Here is a 21,938-nt window from a genome sequence, read left to right as displayed (position 1 = left end):
TACTTATGGACTCAAATGGGAAATATATAGAAGAAAAAAACTTTTTCCCAAACATAGTGTGTCTAAACTCTGGTGTCCAAACACCCAGCGTGCCCTCGACCTTCTGTCTGAGGACCAACTAGGTTCACCCAGCCACATAATAATACACACAGGCACAAACGACCTGAGAGCACAGCAGGAAAGGGTGGCAACAGCACTGAAGGGAGTGATTGAAAAGGCTTCTTCTACTTTCCCCAACGCACAAGTGGTTATCTCCACCCTGCTACCACGAAAAGACTTCCACCCTGCCACAATACAGCGGGTAAACGCAAGTATTTCCCGTGACTGTGCCTCAAAACCAAATGTTTTCCTGGCCCACCACTCCACCCTGGACTTGAACAGCCTCTATGACCAGGTCCACCTCTACAAGGCAGCAGTGCCCACCTTTGCCAGGACCCTAAAGGACATCGCTCTCAAACGTATCCCCAACACTTCACACAGGAGCAACAGATCAATAGACTCTCCACCCAGACCAGCGAGACACCCTCCCAGACCTGCAGGACCCCCCCCCTGGACCTACACATAGAGGACCCACGCCAAGAGGAATTACATCCAGACCACAGTACACCCAGACACATCCACACCCCCACCCCAACCAATCAACACCCCCCCACGTCAACCATGCCCACACCCCATTTAGGCCCCCTCAGATCAGACCTATGCCACTCCTGCCCACCCCATGCACCCCACCCCCGCAAAGAGGGCCTCAACATGGAAGCCACACATACGCCCAGGTAGTGAGCGGGCAAACAGTCCCAACCCCCACTCTCACACTCGCCCAAGCCAATAGCATGTACCAGATGCTCAGCAGGCTCTGCTCACACTTACTGGCCTGAGGCCAAACCACACGACCAACAACATTGGACATTCTATGGAACAAAAAGCCTTCACTATATCATCCTGGAATATCCAAGGCCTGAGGTCATCTGCCTTTGGCCTAAAGAGCAGAAACCCGGACTTCACCAAAGAAATCGGTAACACAGACATTGTCATCCTGCAAGAAACCTGGTATAGAGGAGACGGACCCACTGGTTGCCCTCTAGGTTACAGAGAGCTGGTAGTCCCATCCACCAAACTACCAGGTGTGAAACAGGGAAGGGACTCAGGGGGTATGCTAATTTGGTATAGAGCAGACCTAACTCACTCCATTAAATTAATCAAAACAGGAACATTCTACATTTGGCTAGAAATTCAAAAGGAAATTATCCTAACAGAGAAAAATGTCCTCCTGTGTGCTACCTATATCCCCCCACTAGAATCCCCATATTTTAATGAAGACAGCTTCTCCATCCTGGAGGGCGAAATCAATCATTTCCAGGCCCAGGGACATGTACTAGTCTGTGGCGACCTAAATGCCAGAACCGGACAAGAACCTGACACCCTCAGCACACAGGGGGACAAACATCTGCCTGGAGGTGACAGCATCCCCTCCCACATATGCCCCCCTAGGCACAACTATGACAACATAACCAACAAAAACGGGTCACAACTCCTGCAGCTCTGTCGCACGCTGGGTATGTACATAGTCAACGGTAGGCTTCGAGGGGACTCCTATGGTAGATACACCTATAGCTCATCTCTTGGCAGTAGTACTGTAGACTACTTTATCACTGACCTCAACCCAGAATCTCTCAGAGCGTTCACAGTCAGTCCACTAACACCCCTATCAGACCACAGCAAAATCACAGTCTACTTAAACAGAGCAATACTCAACCACGAGGCATCAAAGCCAAAGGAACTGAGTAACATTAAGAAATGCTATAGGTGGAAGGAATGCAGTTTGGAAACCTACCAAAAACAATTAGGCAACAACAAATTCAATCCCTTTTAGACAATTTCCTGGGTAAAACGTTCCACTGTAATAGTGAAGGTGTAAACTTGGCAGTAGAAAATCTTAACAGTATATTTGACCTCTCAGCTTCCCTATCAAATCTAAAAATCTCAAATAGAAAACCGAAGAAAATTAACAATAATGACAAATGGTTTGATGAGGAATGCAAAAATCTAAGAAAGAAATTGAGAAATCTGTCCAACCAAAAACATAGAGACCCGGAAAACCTGAGTCTACGCCTTCACTATGGTGAATCACTAAAACAATACAGAAACACACTACGGAAAAGAAGGAACAGCATGTCAGAAATCAGCTCAATGCAATTGAAGAATCCATAGACTCTAACCACTTCTGGGAAAATTGGAAAACACTAAACAAACAACAACACGAAGAATTATCTATCCAAAATGGAGATGTCTGGGTAAACCACTTCTCCAATCTTTTTTGGTTCTATAACAAAGAACAAAGAGCAAAAACATATACATGATCAACTACAGATCTTAGAATCAACTATTAAAGACTACCAGAACCCACTGGATTCTCCAATTACATTGAATGAGTTACAGGACAAAATAAAAACCCTCCAACCCAAAAAGGCCTGTGGTGTCGATGGTATCCTCAATGAAATGATCAAATATACAGACAACAAATTCCAACTGGCTATACTAAAACTCTTTAACATCATACTTAGCTCTGGCATCTTCCCCAATATTTGGAACCAAGGACTGATCACCCCAATCCACAAAAGTGGAGACAAATTTGACCCCAATAACTACCGTGGAATATGTGTCAACAGTAACCTTGGGAAAATCCTCTGCATTATTATTAACAGCAGACTCGTACATTTCCTCAATGAAAACAATGTACTGAGCAAATGTCAAATTGGCTTTTACCAAATTACCGTACAACAGACCATGTATTCACCCTGCACACCTTAATTGACAACCAAACAAACCAAAACAAAGGCAAAGTCTTCTCATGCTTTGTTGATTTCAAAAAGCCTTCGACTCAATTTGGCATGAGGGTCTGCTATACAAACTGATGGAAAGTGGTGTTGGGGGTAAAACATATGACATTATAAAATCCATGTACACAAACAACAAGTGTGCGGTTAAAATTGGCAAAAAACACACACATTTCTTCACACAGGGTCGTGGGGTTAGACAGGGATGCAGCTTAAGCCCCACCCTCTTCAACATATATATCAACGAACTGGCGCGGGCACTAGAAAAGTCTGCAGCACCCGGCCTCCCCTGCTAGAATCCGAAGTCAAATGTCTGCTGTTTGCTGATGATCTGGTGCTTCTGTCACCAACCAAGGAGGGCCTACAGCAGCACCTAGATCTTATGCACAGATTCTGTCAGACCTGGGCCCTGACAGTAAATCTCAGTAAGACCAAAATAATGGTGTTCCAAAAAGGTCGAGTCACCAGGACCACAAATACAAATTCCATCTCGACACTGTTGCCCTAGAGCACACAAAAACTATACATACCTTGGCCTAAACATCAGCGCCACAGGTAACTTCCACAAAGGTGTGAACGATCTGAGAGACAAGGCAAGAAGGGCATTCTATGCCATCAAAAGAAACATAAATTTCAACATACCAATTAGGATTTGGCTAAAAATACTTGAATCAGTCATAGAGCCCATTGCCCTTTATGGTTGTGAGGTCTGGGGTCCGCCACCAACCAAGACTTCACAAAATGGGACAAACACCAAATTGAGACTCTGCACGCAGAATTCTGCAAAAATATCCTCCGTGTACAACGTAAAACACCAAATAATGCATGCAGAGCAGAATTAGGCCGATACCCACTAATTATCAAAATCCAGAAAAGAGCCATTAAATTCTACAACCACCTAAAAGGAAGCGATTCACAAACCTTCCATAACAAAGCCATCACAAACAGAGAGATGAACCTGGAGAAGAGTCCCCTAAGCAAACTGGTCCTGGGGCTCTGTTCACAAACACAAACACACCCTACAGAGCCCCAGGACAACAGCACAATTAGACCCAACCAAATCATGAGAAAACAAAAAGATAATTACTTAACACATTGGAAAGAATTAACAAAAAACAGAGCAAACTAGAATGCTATTTGGCCCTACACAGAGAGTACACAGCGGCAGAATACCTGACCACTGTGACTGACCCAAAACTAAGGAAAGCTTTGACTATGTACAGACTCAGTGAGCATAGCCTTGCTATTGAGAAAGGCCGCCGTAGGCAGACATGGCTCTCAAGAGAAGACAGGCTATGTGCTCACTGCCCACAAAATGAGGTGGAAACTGAGCTGCACTTCCTAACCTCCTGCCCAATGTATGACCATATTAGAGAGACATATTTCCCCCAGATCACACAGATCCACAAAGAATTCGAAAACATATCCAATTTTGAAAAACTCCCATACCTACTGGGTGAAATTTCACAGTGTGCCATCACAGCAGCAAGATTTGTGACCTGTTGCCACGAGAAAAGGGCAACCAGTGAAGAACAAACACCATTGTAAATACAACCCATATTTATGCTTATTTATTTTATCTTGTGTCCTTTAATTATTTGTACATTGTGTATGTATATATATATATATGTATATATATGTATGTATGTGTATATGTATGTATATATATATATATATGTATATGTGTATATATATATATATATATATATGTATGTATGTATGTGTATATATATATATATGTATATATGTATATATATGTATGTGTGTATATATATATATATATATAATATGACATTTGTAATGTCTTTACTGTTTTGAAACTGTTGTATGTGTAATGTTTACTGTTAATTTTTGTTGTTTTTCACTTTATATATTCACTTTGTATGTTGTCTACCTCACTTGCTTTGGCAATGTTAACACATGTTTCCCATGCCAATAAAGCCCTTGAATTGAATTGAATTGAATTGAGAGAGAGCGAGCTGGAGAGAGAGAGAGAGAGCGAGCTGGAGAGAGAGAGAGAGCGAGCTGAGAGAGAGAGAGCGAGCTGGAGAGAGAGAGAGAGAGAGCGAGCTGGAGAGAGAGAGAGAGAGAGAGCGAGCTGGAGAGAGAGAGAGAGAGAGCGAGCTGGAGAGAGAGAGAGAGAGAGCGAGCTGGAGAGAGAGAGAGAGAGAGCGAGCTGGAGAGAGAGAGAGAGAGAGCGAGCTGGAGAGAGAGAGAGAGCGAGCTGGAGAGAGAGAGAGCGAGCTGGAGAGAGAGAGAGCGAGCTGGAGAGAGAGAGCGAGCTGGAGAGAGAGAGAGCGAGCTGGAGAGAGAGAGAGCGAGCTGGAGAGAGAGAGCTAGAGAGAGAGAGCTAGAGAGAGAGACCTGGAGAGAGGGACCTGGAGAGAGGGACCTGGAGAGAGAGAGCTGGAGAGAGGGAGAGAGAGAGCTGGAGAGAGGGAGAGAAAGACCTGGAGAGAGGGGGAGAGAGAGACCTGGAGAGAGGGGGAGAGAGAGACCTGGAGAGAGGGGGAGAGAGAGACCTGGAGAGGGGGGAGAGAGAGACCTGGAGAGAGGGGGAGAGAGAGACCTGGAGAGAGGGGGAGAGAGAGACCTGGAGAGAGGGGGAGAGAGAGACCTGGAGAGGGGGGAGAGAGAGACCTGGAGAGAGGGGGAGAGAGAGGGAGAGAGAGCTGAAGAGGGAGAGGGAGAGGGAGAGCTGGAGAGAGAGAGCTGGAGTTTCACAAAGAGGGAGGGCCGGGGTTTCACTAAGAGGGAGGGCCGGGGTTTCACTAAGAGGGAGGGCCGGGGTTTCACTAAGAGGGAGGGCCGGGGTTTCACTAAGAGGGAGGACCGGGGTTTCACTAAGAGGGAGGGCCGGGTTTCACTAAGAGGGAAGGCCGGGTTTCACTAAGAGGGCAGGGAGGGGTTTCACTAAGAGGGAAGGGAGGGGTTTCACTAAGAGGGAAGGCCGGGGTTTCACTAAGAGGGCAGGGAGGGGTTTCACTAAGAGGGCAGGGAGGGGTTTCACTAAGAGGGCAGGGAGGGGTTTCACTAAGAGGGCAGGGAGGGGTTTCACTAAGAGGGCAGGGAGGGGTTTCACTAAGAGGGCAGGGAGGGGTTTCACTAAGAGGGCAGGCCGGGGTTTCACTAAGAGGGCAGGCCGGGTTTCACTAAGAGGGCAGGCCGGGTTTCACTAAGAGGCCGGGGTTTCACTAAGAGGCCGGGTTTCACTAAGAGGCCGGGGTTTCACTAAGAGGGCGGGGTTTCACTAAGAGGGCGGGGTTTCACTAAGAGGGCGGGGTTTCACTAAGAGGGCGGGGTTTCACTAAGAGGGCGGGGTTTCACGAAGAGGGAGGGGTTTCACGAAGAGGGCGGTGTTTCACTAAGAGGGCGGGGTTTCACTAAGAGGGCGGGGTTTCACTAAGAGGGCGGGGTTTCACTAAGAGGGCGGGGTTTCACTAAGAGGGCGGGGTTTCACTAAGAGGGAGGGGTTTCACTAAGAGGGAGGGCCGGGTTTCACTAAGAGGGAGGGGTTTCACTCCGGGGCTGGGCTCACTCTGCTCTGCTCCGGTCCTGCCGGTCCTCCCCGCCCCTGGAGACTGGGGGAATGTGTGATTAACCCAGGTTCTCATAAAGATGGGTTTCAGCAGGATGCATGGTGTTATGGCGGGCCCCGTGCTCATGCCAGCTCCCGTTAGGTCAATAGGCTGTCAAGCCAAAGGCTGAGGAAAGGAGGGAGGGAAAGAGGCAGGAAGGGAGAGAGGGAGGGGGAGGGATAGAGGGAGGGAGGGGGAGAGAGGGACAGGAGGGAGAAAGAGAGGGAAGGAGAGAGAGTGAGAGTGAGGCAGGGGAGGGAGAGCCCAGATGTTTCCTATCATCAGGTGGTTATGTTAGTAACATGGAATGGTCTGGATCTGCTTCTGCCACTAGAACACACAGGCACTCTGTACTACTGTGTTCTATTTAAGGGATAATGCCCTCCAAGCCGGCGTTGGGAGGGTATGAGTGTTGTTCGGAGAGAGAGGCCCGTTAGGCCCGAGACAAAGTCAATATATTATCCGGATTCGAGGACATTTTCACTTCTACACAACGGGCTACTAAAATATTCAAATAATGATTGACATATTTTAATATATATATATATATTTTAATTTTATTTATTTATTCATACTATTTCATCCTTTCACAAGATATAGTCCCGACACAAATCTAGGATTGCTAGAGACGTGACCCATTTTTTTTTTGTTCTGTATCTATATGGACTCGACCCAAGTCGTTAATTCTAAATGTTCCATTGCCATACTGGCTGGCAACGTTCATATCCCTTCCTTGCTCGCTAGCCAACTACGGCGAACTTCGTCACGAAAAAAACATGCAGCCAGAATAACAGCAAAGTAGCTGCATTTTGTATTTGTTGAAGCTGTTTTCTAGTGACATTTATTTGGATCCATAACAATGAGCTCATGAGGCCCGGTTTCACCTGGCTGAGAAAGTGTGCTCTCGTCAGGACACTTGTTCAGAGGAGCTAGCCAACAACACAACTAACACACTCACTTCAAACTGAAGAAGCTGGAAACACTGCGAACTAGCTGCGTTTTGTTTGACGTTTAAAAAAATATTTGTTTGTTTGTTGTATATATCCACTAAAAATGATGCCAGCTGATTCGTGATTTTGACTGGCTGAGAAACGCCGTCTGTCTGTTTCATCCCGACTCCGACACGTTCATTACTATGGGACAGATGGAGATCGAATTTGAATATTGAAACAATTTTGCAAATGTCAGAGAGACAGAAAGAAAGGTTTATACAAATCTCCGCTGTTGAAAACTAAATGTTAGTCTAAAAGAAATGTGAGATGATGTCTAGATGCTTTTATAGTGGAGATCAGGTTTATAACATCCCTGCCTGGGCTGATGAGACAGTGGATCGCACAATCAGATGGAACAGATTAAACAGGCAATTTAACGCAATAGATTTAGCCGGTGGCAACTTGAGGAATAGACACCGGCTGGAATGCGGTTTTAACTAATCAGCATTCAGGATTAGACCCACCTGTTGTATAATCTATTTGATTGTTCTCTACTGTGGTCTATTCTATTGTTCTCTACTGTGTTCTATTCTATTGTTCTCTACTGTGTTCTATTCTATTGTTCTCTGCTGTGTTCTATTCTATTGTCTTATATTGTGTTCTATTCTATTGTTCTCTGCTGTGTTCTATTCTATTGTCTTATACTGTGTTCTATTCTATTGTTCTCTGCTGTGTTCTATTCTATTGTCTTATACTGTGTTCTATTCTATTGTTCTCTGCTGTGTTCTATTCTATTGTCTTATACTGTGTTCTATTATATTGTTCTCTGCTGTGTTCTATTCTATTGTCTTATACTGTGTTCTATTCTATTGTTCTCTGCTGTGTTCTATTCTATTGTTCTCTGCTGTGTTCTATTCTATTGTCTTATACTGTGTTCTATTCTATTGTCTTATACTGTGTTCAATTATATTGTTCTCTCTTGTGATATAATATTATATTGTTCTCTACTGAATTATATTCTATTATATTGTTCTCTATTGTGTTCTATTATATTGTTCTCTATTGTGGTCTATTATATTGTTCTCTTGTGTTCTATTCTATTGATCTCTACTGTATTGTATTGTTCTCTACTGTGTTCAATTATATTCCACTGTGTTCTATTTTATTCTCTACTGTGTTCTATTCTATTGTTAACTACCGTGTTCTATTCTATTGTTCTATACTGTGTTCAATTCTATTCTACTGTGTTCTATTCTATTGTTAACTACCCTGTTCTATTCTATTGTTAACTACCCTGTTCTATTCTATTGTTCTCTACTGTGTTCAATTCTATTCTACTGTGTTCTATTCTATTGTTAACTACCGTGTTCTATTCTATTGTTCTCTACTGTGTTCAATTCTATTCTACTGTGTTCTATTTTATTGTTCTCTACTGTGTTCTACTCTATTGTTCTCTACTGTGTTCTATTTTATTGTTCTCTACTGTGTTCTACTCTATTGTTCTCTACTGTGTTCTATTTTATTGTTCTCTACCGTGTTCTATTCTATTGTTCTCTACCGTGTTCTATTCTGTTGTTCTCTACCGTGTTCTATTCTATTGTTCACTACCGTGTTCTATTCTGTTGTTCTATTCTGTTGTTCTCTACCGTGTTCTATTGTTCACTACCGTGTTCTATTCTATTGTTCTCTACCGTGTTCTATTCTATTGTTCTCTACTGTGTTCTATTCTATTGTTCACTACCGTGTTCTATTCTATTGTTCACTACCGTGTTCTATTCTATTGTTCTCTACCGTGTTCTATTCTATTGTTCACTACCGTGTTCTATTCTATTGTTCACTACCGTGTTCTATTCTATTGTTCTCTACCGTGTTCTATTCTGTTGTTCTCTACCGTGTTCTATTCTGTTGTTCTATTCTGTTGTTCTCTACCGTGTTCTATTCGTTGTTCTCTACCGTGTTCTATTGTTCACTACCGTGTTCTATTCTATTGTTCTCTACCGTGTTCTATTCTATTGTTCTCTACCGTGTTCTATTCTATTGTTCACTACCGTGTTCTATTCTATTGTTCACTACCGTGTTCTATTCTATTGTTCTCTACCGTGTTCTATTCTATTGTTCACTACCGTGTTCTATTCTATTGTTCTCTACCGTGTTCTATTCTATTGTTCTCTACCGTGTTCTATTCTATTGTTCACTACCGTGTTCTATTCTATTGTTCTCTACCGTGTTCTATTCTATTGTTCTCTACCGTGTTCTATTATATTGTTCTCTACCGTGTTCTACTCCATATTCTGATCTTCACTATGCCTGCATCATAGTAACAAACACCATAGTAACTTCGCCATCCATGGTAACGACCACCCTGCTTCTTTCTTACTAACTGATGCCTGCTCCTGTCTCTCCTCCCCAGACGTTCACGGCCTGGTGCAACTCCCACCTGAGGAAAGCAGGAACACAGATCGAGAACATCGAGGAGGACTTCAGGGACGGACTGAAACTCATGCTGCTGTTGGAGGTGATATCAGGTGAGGAGGAGAGGCCTGGTGCCCACGCAATGTATCTGTGATGGTGCCCACGCGTATCTGTGATGGTGCCCACGCGTATCTGTGATGGTGCCCACGCGTATCTGTAATGGTGCCCACGCAATGTATCTGTGATGGTGCCCACGCGCATCTGTGATGGTGCCCACGCGCATCTGTGATGGTGCCCACGCGTATCTGTAATGGTGCCCACGCGTATCTGTAATGGTGCCCACGCGTATCTCTAAGGCACGTGTGTCTGTGATGGTGCCCACGCGCGTCTGTGATGGTGCCCACGCGCGTCTGTGATGGTGCCCACGCGCGTCTGTGATGGTGCCCACGCGCATCTGTAATGGTGCCCACGCGCATCTGTAATGGTGCCCACGCGCATCTGTAATGGTGCCCACGCGTATCTGTAATGGTGCCCACGCGTATCTGTAATGGTGCCCACGCGTATCTGTAATGGTGCCCACGCAATGTATCTGTAATGGTGCCCACGCAATGTATCTGTAATGGTGCCCACGCAATGTATCTGTAATGGTGCCCACGCAATGTATCTGTAATGGTGCCCACGCAATGTATCTGTAATGGTGCCCACGCAATGTATCTGTAATGGTGCCCACGCAATGTATCTGTAATGGTGCCCACGCGATGTATCTGTGATGGTGCCCACGCGTATCTGTAATGGTGCCCACGCGTATCTGTAATGGTGCCCACGCGTATCTGTGATGGTGCCCACGCGTATCTGTGATGGTGCCCACGCGCATCTGTGATGGTGCCCACGCGTATCTGTGATGGTGCCCACGCGTATCTGTGATGGTGCCCACGCGTATCTGTTATGGTGCCCACGCGTATCTGTGATGGTGCCCACGCGTATCTGTAATGGTGCCCACGCGTATCTGTAATGGTGCCCACGCGTATCTGTAATGGTGCCCACGCGTATCTGTAATGGTGCCCACGCGTATCTGTGATGGTGCCCACGCGTATCTGTAATGGTGCCCACGCGTATCTGTAATGGTGCCCACGCGTATCTGTAATGGTGCCCACGCGTATCTGTAATGGTGCCCACGCGTATCTGTAATGGTGCCCACGCGTATCTGTGATGGTGCCCACGCGCATCTGTGATGGTGCCCACGCGCATCTGTGATGGTGCCCACGCGCATCTGTGATGGTGCCCACGCGCATCTGTGATGGTGCCCACGCGTATCTGTGATGGTGCCCACGCGTATCTGTAATGGTGCCCACGCGCATCTGTAATGGTGCCCACGCGATGTATCTGTAATGGTGCCCACGCGATGTATCTGTAATGGTGCCCACGCGATGTATCTGTAATGGTGCCCACGCGATGTATCTGTAATGGTGCCCACGCGATGTATCTGTAATGGTGCCCACGCGTAGTATCTGTAATGGTGCCCACGCGTAGTATCTGTAATGGTGCCCACGCGTAGTATCTGTAATGGTGCCCACGCGTAGTATCTGTAATGGTGCCCACGCGTAGTATCTGTAATGGTGCCCACGCGTAGTATCTGTAATGGTGCCCACGCGTAGTATCTGTAATGGTGCCCACGCGTAGTATCTGTAATGGTGCCCACGCGTAGTATCTGTAATGGTGCCCACGCGTAGTATCTGTAATGGTGCCCACGCGATGTATCTGTAATGGTGCCCACGCGATGTATCTGTAATGGTGCCCACGCGATGTATCTGTAATGGTGCCCACGCGATGTATCTGTAATGGTGCCCACGCGATGTATCTGTAATGGTGCCCACGCGATGTATCTGTAATGGTGCCCACGCGATGTATCTGTAATGGTGCCCACGCGATGTATCTGTAATGGTGCCCACGCGATGTATCTGTAATGGTGCCCACGCGATGTGTCTGTAATGGTGCCCACGCGATGTGTCTGTAATGGTGCCCACGCGATGTATCTGTAATGGTGCCCACGCGATGTGTCTGTAATGGTGCCCACGCGATGTGTCTGTAATGGTGCCCACGCGATGTGTCTGTAATGGTGCCCACGCGATGTGTCTGTAATGGTGCCCACGCGATGTATCTGTAATGGTGCCCACGCGATGTATCTGTAATGGTGCCCACGCGATGTATCTGTAATGGTGCCCACGCGATGTGTCTGTAATGGTGCCCACGCGATGTGTCTGTAATGGTGCCCACGCGTATCTGTAATGGTGCCCACGCGATGTGTCTGTAATGGTGCCCACGCAATGTATCTGTAATGGTGCCCACGCGATGTATCTGTAATGGTGCCCACGCGTATCTGTAATGGTGCCCACGCGATGTATCTGTAATGGTGCCCACGCGTATCTGTAATGGTGCCCACGCGATGTGTCTGTAATGGTGCCCACGCGCGTCTGTAATGGTGCCCACGCGCGATACATATCGTATCGGCACATACGTATGGCTGATAATATCGTATCGTGAGGTCCCGACTATTCAATACATATCGTATCGTGAGGTCCCTGGCTAATCAATACATATCGTATCGTGAGGTCCCTGGCTAATCAATACACATCGTATCGTGAGGTCCCTGGCTAATCAATACATATCGTATCGTGAGGTCCCCTGGCTATTCAATACATATCGTATCGTGAGGTCCCTGGCTAATCAATACATATCGTATCGTGAGGTCCCTGGCTAATCAATACACATCGTATCGTGAGGTCCCTGGCTAATCAATACATATCGTATCGTGAGGTCCCCTGGCTATTCAATACATATCGTATCGTGAGGTCCCTGGCTAATCAATACATATCGTATCGTGAGGTCCCTGGCTAATCAATACACATCGTATCGTGAGGTCCCTGGCTAATCAATACACATCGTATCGTGAGGTCCCTGGCTATTCAATACATATCGTATCGTGAGGTCCCCTGACTATTCAATACATATCATATCGTGAGGTCCCTGGCTATTCAATACATATCATATCGTGAGGTCCCCTGACTATTCAATACGTATCGTATCGTGAGGTCCCCTGACTATTCAATACATATCGTATCGTGAGGTCCCCTGACTATTCAATACATATCGTATCGTGAGGTCCCCTGACTATTCGATACATATCGTATCGTGAGGTCCCCTGACTATTCAATACATATCGTATCGTGAGGTCCCTGACTATTCAATACATATCGTGAGGTCCCTGACTATTCAATACATATCGTATCGTGAGGTCCCCTGACTATTCAATACATATCGTGAGGTCCCCTGACTATTCAATACATATCGTGAGGTCCCCTGACTATTCAATACATATCGTGAGGTCCCCTGACTATTCAATACATATCGTATCGTGAGGTCCCTGGCTATTCAATACATATCGTGAGGTCCCCTGACTATTCAATACGTATCGTATCGTGAGGTCCCCTGACTATTCAATACATATCGTATCGTGAGGTCCCCTGACTATTCAATACATATCGTATCGTGAGGTCCCTGGCTATTCAATACATATCGTGAGGTCCCCTGACTATTCAATACATATCGTGAGGTCCCTGACTATTCAATACATATCGTATCGTGAGGTCCCCTGACTATTCAATACATATCGTATCGTGAGGTCCCTGGCTATTCAATACATATCGTGAGGTCCCCTGACTATTCAATACATATCGTGAGGTCCCTGACTATTCAATACATATCGTATCGTGAGGTCCCTGACTATTCAATACGTATCGTATCGTGAGGTCCCCTGACTATTCAATACATATCGTATCGTGAGGTCCCCTGACTATTCAATACATATCGTGAGGTCCCCTGACTATTCAATACATATCGTGAGGTCCCTGACTATTCAATACATATCGTATCGTGAGGTCCCTGACTATTCAATACATATCGTATCGTGAGGTCCCTGACTATTCAATACGTATCGTATCGTGAGGTCCCTGGCTATTCAATACATATCGTATCGTGAGGTCCCCTGACTATTCAATACATATCGTATCGTCCCCTGACTATTCAATACATATCGTATCGTGAGGTCCTTGACTATTCAATACATATCGTATCGTGAGGTCCCCTGGCTATTCAATACATATCGTATCGTGAGGTCCCTGACTATTCAATACATATCGTATCGTGAGGTCCTTGACTATTCAATACATATCGTATCGTGACGTCCCCTGACTATTCAATACATATCGTATCGTGAGGTCCCTGACTATTCAATACATATCGTATCGTGAGGTCCCCTGACTATTCAATACATATCGTATCGTGAGGTCCCTGACTATTCAATACATATCGTATCGTGAGGTCCCTGACTATTCAATACATATCGTATCGTGAGGTCCCTGGCTATTCAATACATATCGTATCGTGAGGTCCCCTGACTATTCAATACATATCGTATCGTGAGGTCCCTGACTATTCAATACATATCGTATCGTGAGGTCCCTGACTATTCAATACATATCGTATCGTGAGGTCCCTGACTATTCAATACATATCGTATCGTGAGGTCCCTGGCTATTCAATACATATCGTATCGTGAGGTCCCTGGCTATTCAATACATATCGTATCGTGAGGTCCCTGACTATTCAATACATATCGTATCGTGAGGTCCCCTGACTATTCAATACATATCGTATCGTGAGGTCCCTGACTATTCAATACATATCGTATCGTGAGGTCCCTGACTATTCAATACATATCGTATCGTGAGGTCCCCTGACTATTCAATACATATCGTATCGTGAGGTCCCTGACTATTCAATACATATCCTATCGTGAGGTCCCTGACTATTCAATACATATCCTATCGTGAGGTCCCTGACTATTCAATACATATCCTATCGTGAGGTCCCTGACTATTCAATACATATCGTATCGTGAGGTCCCTGACTATTCAATACATATCCTATCGTGAGGTCCCTGACTATTCAATACATATCCTATCGTGAGGTCCCTGACTATTCAATACATATCGTATCGTGAGGTCCCTGACTATTCAATACATATCGTATCGTGAGGTCCCTGACTATTCAATACATATCGTATTGTGAGGTCCCTGACTATTCAATACATATCGTATCGTGAGGTCCCTGACTATTCAATACATATCGTGAGGTCCTTGACTATTCAATACATATCATATCGTGAGGTCCCTGACTATTCAATACATATCGTATCGTGAGGTCCCTGACTATTCAATACATATCGTATCGTGAGGTCCCTGACTATTCAATACATATCGTATCGTGAGGTCCCTGACTATTCAATACATATCGTATCGTGAGGTCCCTGACTATTCAATACATATTGTATCGTGAGGTCCCCTGACTATTCAATACATATCGTATCGTGAGGTCCCTGACTATTTAATACATATCATATCGTGAGGTCCCTGGCTATTCAATACATATCATATCGTGAGGTCCCTGACTATTCAATACATATCGTATCGTGAGGTCCCTGACTATTCAATACATATCGTATCGTGAGGTCCCTGACTATTCAATACATATCGTATTGTGAGGTCCCTGACTATTCAATACATATCGTATCGTGAGGTCCCTGACTATTCAATACATATCGTGAGGTCCTTGACTATTCAATACATATCATATCGTGAGGTCCCTGACTATTCAATACATATCGTATCGTGAGGTCCCTGACTATTCAATACATATCGTATCGTGAGGTCCCTGACTATTCAATACATATCGTATCGTGAGGTCCCTGACTATTCAATACATATCGTATCGTGAGGTCCCCTGACTATTCAATACATATCGTATCGTGAGGTCCCTGACTATTCAATACATATCCTATCGTGAGGTCCCTGACTATTCAATACATATCCTATCGTGAGGTCCCTGACTATTCAATACATATCCTATCGTGAGGTCCCTGACTATTCAATACATATTGTATCGTGAGGTCCCTGACTATTCAATACATATCCTATCGTGAGGTCCCTGACTATTCAATACATATCCTATCGTGAGGTCCCTGACTATTCAATACATATCGTATCGTGAGGTCCCTGACTATTCAATACATATCGTATCGTGAGGTCCCTGACTATTCAATACATATCGTATTGTGAGGTCCCTGACTATTCAATACATATCGTATCGTGAGGTCCCTGACTATTCAATACATATCGTGAGGTCCTTGACTATTCAATACATATCATATCGTGAGGTCCCTGACTATTCAATACATATCGTAACGTGAGGTCCCTGACTATTCAATACATATCGTATCGTGAGGTCCCTGGCTATTCAATACATATCGTATCGTGAGGTCCCTGACTATTCAATACATATCGTATCGTCCCCTGACTATTCAATACATATCGTATCGTGAGGTCCCTGACTATTCAATACATATCGTATCGTGAGGTCCCTGACTATTTAATACATATCGTATCGTGAGGTCCCTGGCTATTCAATACATATCGTATCGTGAGGTCCCCTGACTATTCAATACATATCGTATCGTGAGGTCCCTGGCTATTCAATACATATCGTATCGTGAGGTCCCTGACTATTCAATACATATCGTATCGTGAGGTCCCTGACTATTCAATACATATCGTATCGTGAGGTCCCTGGCTATTCAATACATATCGTATCGTGAGGTCCCTGGCTATTCAATACATATCGTATCGTGAGGTCCCTGACTATTCAATACATATCGTATCGTCCCCTGACTATTCAATACATATCGTATCGTGAGGTCCCTGACTATTCAATACATATCGTATCGTGAGGTCCCCTGACTATTCAATACATATCGTATCGTGAGGTCCCTGACTATTCAATACATATCGTATCGTGAGGTCCCTGGCTATTCAATACATATCGTATCGTGAGGTCCCTGACTATTCAATACATATCGTATCGTGAGGTCCCTGACTATTCAATACATATCGTATCGTGAGGTCCTGACTATTCAATACATATTGTATCGTGAGGTCCCTGGCTATTCAATACGTATCGTGAGGTTCCTGGCTATTTCCCAGCCCTAGTATCTGTAGTTTCCTGTTCGATAGTGACCTCTAACCCCTGACGTCTGATTGTGTTCCCTGTCCAGGAGAGCGCTTGGCCAAACCAGAGAGAGGGAAGATGAGAGTTCACAAGATCTCCAACGTCAACAAAGCTCTCCACTACATCACCAGTAAAGGAGTCAAGCTGGTGTCCATCGGAGCTGAGGGTGAGTTCAACAATATCCTGGTCACTATTGACACTGACTGGAATGTAGTCCGCTAGACTGTAGTACACTAGACTGTGGTACTATGTAGTCCACTAGACAGTAGTACACCAGACTGTAGTACACTAGGCTGTAGTACACTAGGCTGTAGTACTATGTAGTACACTAGACTGTGGTACACTAGACTAGTACACTAGACTGTAGTAAACTAGACTGTAGTACTATGTAGTACACTAGGCTGTAGTACACTAGGTTGTAGTACACTAGGCTGTAGTACACTAGGCTGTAGTACACTAGGCTGTAGTACACTAGGCTGTAGTACACTAGGCTGTAGTACACTAGGCTGTAGTACACTTGGCTGTAGTACACTAGACTGTAGTACTATGTAGTACACTAGGCTGTAGTACACTTGGCTGTAGTACACTAGACTGTAGTACTATGTAGTACACTAGGCTGTAGTACACTAGGCTGTAGTACACCAGGCTGTAGTACACCAGGCTGTAGTACACCAGGCTGTAGTACACTAGGCTGTAGTACACTAGGATGTAGTACACTAGGATGTAGTACTATGTAGTACACTAGGCTGTAGTACACTAGGATGTAGTACACTAGGCTGTAGTACTATGTAGTACACTAGGCTGTAGTACACTAGGATGTAGTACACTAGGCTGTAGTACACTAGGCCGTAGTACTATGTAGTACACTAGGCTGTAGTACACTAGGCTGTAGTACACTTGGATGTAGTACACTAGGCTGTAGTACTATGTAGTACACTAGGCTGTAGTACACTAGGCTGTAGTACACTAGGCTGTAGTACACTAGGCTGTAGTACACTAGGCTGTAGTACACTAGGCTGTAGTACACTAGGCCGTAGTACTATGTAGTACACTAGGCTGTAGTACACTAGGCTGTAGTACACTAGGCTGTAGTACACTAGGCTGTAGTACACTAGGCCGTAGTACTATGTAGTACACTAGGCTGTAGTACACTAGGCTGTAGTACACTAGGCTGTAGTACACTAGGCCGTAGTACTATGTAGTACACTAGGCTGTAGTACACTAGGCTGTAGTACACTAGACTGTAGTACACTAGGCTGTAGTACACTTGGATGTAGTACACTGGACTGTAGTACACTAGGCTGTAGTACACTAGGCTGTAGTACACTAGGCTGTAGTACACTAGACTGTAGTACACTAGGCTGTAGTACACTAGGCTGTAGTACACTTGGATGTAGTACACTGGACTGTAGTACACTGGACTGTAGTACACCAGACTGTAGTACACTAGGCTGTAGTACACTAGGCTGTAGTACACTAGACTGTAGTACACTAGGCTGTAGTACACTAGACTGTAGTACACTAGACTGTAGTACACTGGACTGTAGTACACTGGACTGTAGTACACCAGACTGTAGTACACTAGACTGTAGTACACTGGACTGTAGTACACTAGGCTGTAGTACACTAGGCTGTAGTACACTAGACTGTAGTACACTAGGCTGTAGTACACTAGGCTGTAGTACACTAGACTGTAGTACACTGGACTGTAGTACACTAGGCTGTAGTACACTAGGCTGTAGTACACTGGACTGTAGTACACTGGACTGTAGTACACTGGACTGTAGTACACTAGGCTGTAGTACACTAGGCTGTAGTACACTGGACTGTAGTACACTGGACTGTAGTACACTGGACTGTAGTACACTAGGCTGTAGTACACTAGACTGTAGTACACTAGACTGTAGTACACTAGACTGTAGTACACTAGACTGTAGTACACTGGACTGTAGTACACTAGACTGTAGTACACTAGGCTGTAGTACACTAGACTGTAGTACACTGGACTGTAGTACACTAGACTGTAGTACACTAGGCTGTAGTACACTAGACTGTAGTACACTGGACTGTAGTACACTAGGCTGTAGTACACTAGGCTGTAGTACACTGGACTGTAGTACACTAGGCTGTAGTACACTAGACTGTAGTACACTAGACTGTAGTACACTAGACTGTAGTACACTGGACTGTAGTACACTAGACTGTAGTACACTAGGCTGTAGTACACTAGACTGTAGTACACTGGACTGTAGTACACTAGACTGTAGTACACTAGGCTGTAGTACTATGTAGTACACTAGGATGTAGTACACTAGTCTGTAGTACACTAGACTGTAGTACACTGGACTGTAGTACAGTAGACTGTAGTACTAGCCTCATTAGACCAGCCCCATCTCGCGAGTCCTGGTCAAAAGTAGTGTTATTTGGGACACCTCCATTGCACCCTGGTGACGGGGAAGGGTGGGGGCTAGTGACTGTTGGGTGAGGGCTGGTGACCGGGAGGGGTGAGGGCTAGTGACTGTTGGGTGAGGGTTGGTGACGGGGAGGGGTGAGGGCTAGTGACTGTTGGGTGAGGGTTGGTGATGTGTGGGTGAGGGCTAGTGAGGGCTGGTGTTAGGACAGGGGGTGGGAGGTTGGGATTAGTGACAGGACAGGGGTGGGAGGTTGGGATTAGTGACAGGACAGGGGTGGGAGGTTGGGATTAGTGACAGGACAGAGGATAGGAGGTTGGGATTAGTGACAGGACAGAGGATAGGAGGTTGGGATTAGTGACAGGACAGAGGATAGGAGGTTGGGATTAGTGACAGGACAGGGGTTGGGATTAAATTTAGTGACAGGACAGAGGTTGGGATTAAGTTTAGTGACAGGACAGAGGATAGGAGGTTGGGATTAGTGACAGGACAGAGGATAGGAGGTTGGGATTAGTGACAAGACAGGGGGTGGGAGGTTGGGATTAGTGACAGGACAGAGGATAGGAGGTTGGGATTAGTGACAGGACAGAGGATAGGAGGTTGGGATTAGTGACAGGACAGAGGATAGGAGGTTGGGATTAGTGACAGGACAGAGGATAGGAGGTTGGGATTAGTGACAGGACAGGGGTTGGTGGCACCTTAATTGGGGAGGACCCGGCTCGTGGTAATGGCTGGACCTGAGTGAGTGGAACGGTATGAAATACATCAAACTTGGTTTAATAATTCGATTAGCTCTGTTTCCAGCCATTATTGCGAGCCATTCTCCCCTCAGCAAGTGTCCAAATTGTTCCACGGGGATGCTTCCCACAGTTGTGTCAAGTTGTCTGGATGTTCTTTGGGTGGTGGAACATTCTTGATACAAACGGGAAACTGTTGAGGATGGAAAAACCCAGCATCGTTGCAGTTCTTGTCACAAACCGCTGCACATGGCACCTACTACCAAACCCCAGTCAAAGGCACTGCAATATGTTGTCTTGCCCATTCACCCTCTGAATGACACACGAACACAACCCATGTCTCAATTGTCTCAAGGCTTAAAAATCCTTCTTTAACCACCTGTCTCCTCCCCTTCATCTACATGTCTCCTCCTCTTCATCTACATGTCTCCTCCCCTTCATCTACATGTCTCCTCCCCTTCATCTACACTGATTGAAGTGGATTTAACAAGTGACATCATTAAAGGGGATCATAGCTTTCACCAGGCCCTCCACCCGAGGCCACGACATAACAGAATCCTATGGGACCTGGTCTAAAGTAGTGCACTTCATAGGGAATAGAGTGCCATTTGGGACTGAACCGATATTCTAATTAGCTGAATAAACACCCAAAACAACGTCTGTTCTCCGACACTGTCTGCAACAAAAACTCTCTGGGATTTACTGTAATTGGAAGCTGGTGTGTGTGTGTGTGTGCGTGTGTGCGCGTGTGTGCGCAAATGCTTGTGTTTTGTCTGTGGTGGTCACACATGACCGCATCCCTCAAAAGCAATGTTGGGCCCCTCAATCCTCCTCCTCCTCCCTTCCCCCCTCAGAACAGAAGCTGAGCTAAAGGGGTATGCTAACCACGGTTCTAGTTGAACTAACGTAACACCGTGGGGAATGTAAACGCTAGGCAGTAGCGCTATAGGTTCGGGGGTGTGTTCAGAAATAATCGTTGCTATTTTATGTTATGTCTGTTCCTTATATAATGACAAACCCCACTGTCCACCCTCAACAATAGGTTTACCTACTTTTAATGAACATATACTTCAGCTAGAAAACTCCCTGTGTAGCCAGCAATAAGGCCCGAGGGGGTGTGGTATATTGTAATGTATCACAACCCTCCCGAGGTGCCTCATTGCTATTATAAACTGGTTACCAATGTAATTAGTAGTCAAACTAAATGTTTTATATATCAGACCGTATAGCGTATACGGGCTGATATACCACGGCTGTCAGCCAATCAGCATTCAGGGCTCGAATATAAATTGTATTATAAATTCTACTAAACAGGAAACAGCATGTATACTGTACACACACATGGTCCCTGTGTGTGTACAGTATAATACAGGCAAGACAACACACTATGGAGGGTTTTACTCACATCCACACTGTACACAGGAGCTGGATAATTAGAAAGAACGGAGGAATGTCTACAACGTTATACTGTTCACAGGAGCTGGATAAAGGTCCATTAGAAAGAGAGAACGGAGGAATGTCGTCAACGTTATACTGTTCACAGGAGCTGGATAAAGGTCCATTAGAAAGAGAGAAGGGAGGAATGTCTACAACGTTATACTGTTCACAGGAGCTGGATAAAGGTCCATTAGAAAGAGAGAACGGAGGAATGTTGTCAACGTTATACTGTTCACAGGAGCTGGATAAAGGTCCATTAGAAAGAGAGAAGGGAGGAATGTCGTCAACGTTATACTGTTCACAGGAGCTGGATAAAGGTCCATTAGAAAGAGAGAAGGGAGGAATGTCTACAACGTTATACTGTTCACAGGAGCTGGATAAAGGTCCATTAGAAAGAGAGAAGGGAGGAATGTCGTCAACGTTATACTGTTCACAGGAGCTGGATAAAGGTCCATTAGAGAGAACGGAGGAATGTCAA

At 45.3% G+C, this 21,938-nt stretch overlaps 1 protein-coding gene across 1 annotated transcript in view; it reads left to right on the top strand.

The window, feature by feature from the left end:
* The first annotated feature begins 9,712 nt into the window (after positions 1-9,712).
* The window catches only part of LOC127915625 (alpha-actinin-1-like), a 23,296-nt gene continuing 11,070 nt past the window's right edge, over positions 9,713-21,938 (top strand). Inside the window, exons 1-2 of the mRNA XM_052495845.1 lie at positions 9,713-9,869; positions 16,922-17,041. Coding sequence (XP_052351805.1) covers positions 9,728-9,869; positions 16,922-17,041 — 262 coding nt within the window. The 5' untranslated portion in view covers positions 9,713-9,727. The remainder of the gene's footprint in view (positions 9,870-16,921; positions 17,042-21,938) is intronic.

The sequence above is a fragment of the Oncorhynchus keta genome, chromosome 35, assembly GCF_023373465.1.
Source record: "Oncorhynchus keta strain PuntledgeMale-10-30-2019 chromosome 35, Oket_V2, whole genome shotgun sequence".
Classification (NCBI taxonomy): Eukaryota; Metazoa; Chordata; class Actinopteri; order Salmoniformes; family Salmonidae; genus Oncorhynchus; species Oncorhynchus keta.
The sequence above is the reverse complement of the archived record's forward strand: the minus strand, read 5'-3'. Positions and strand labels throughout refer to the sequence as shown.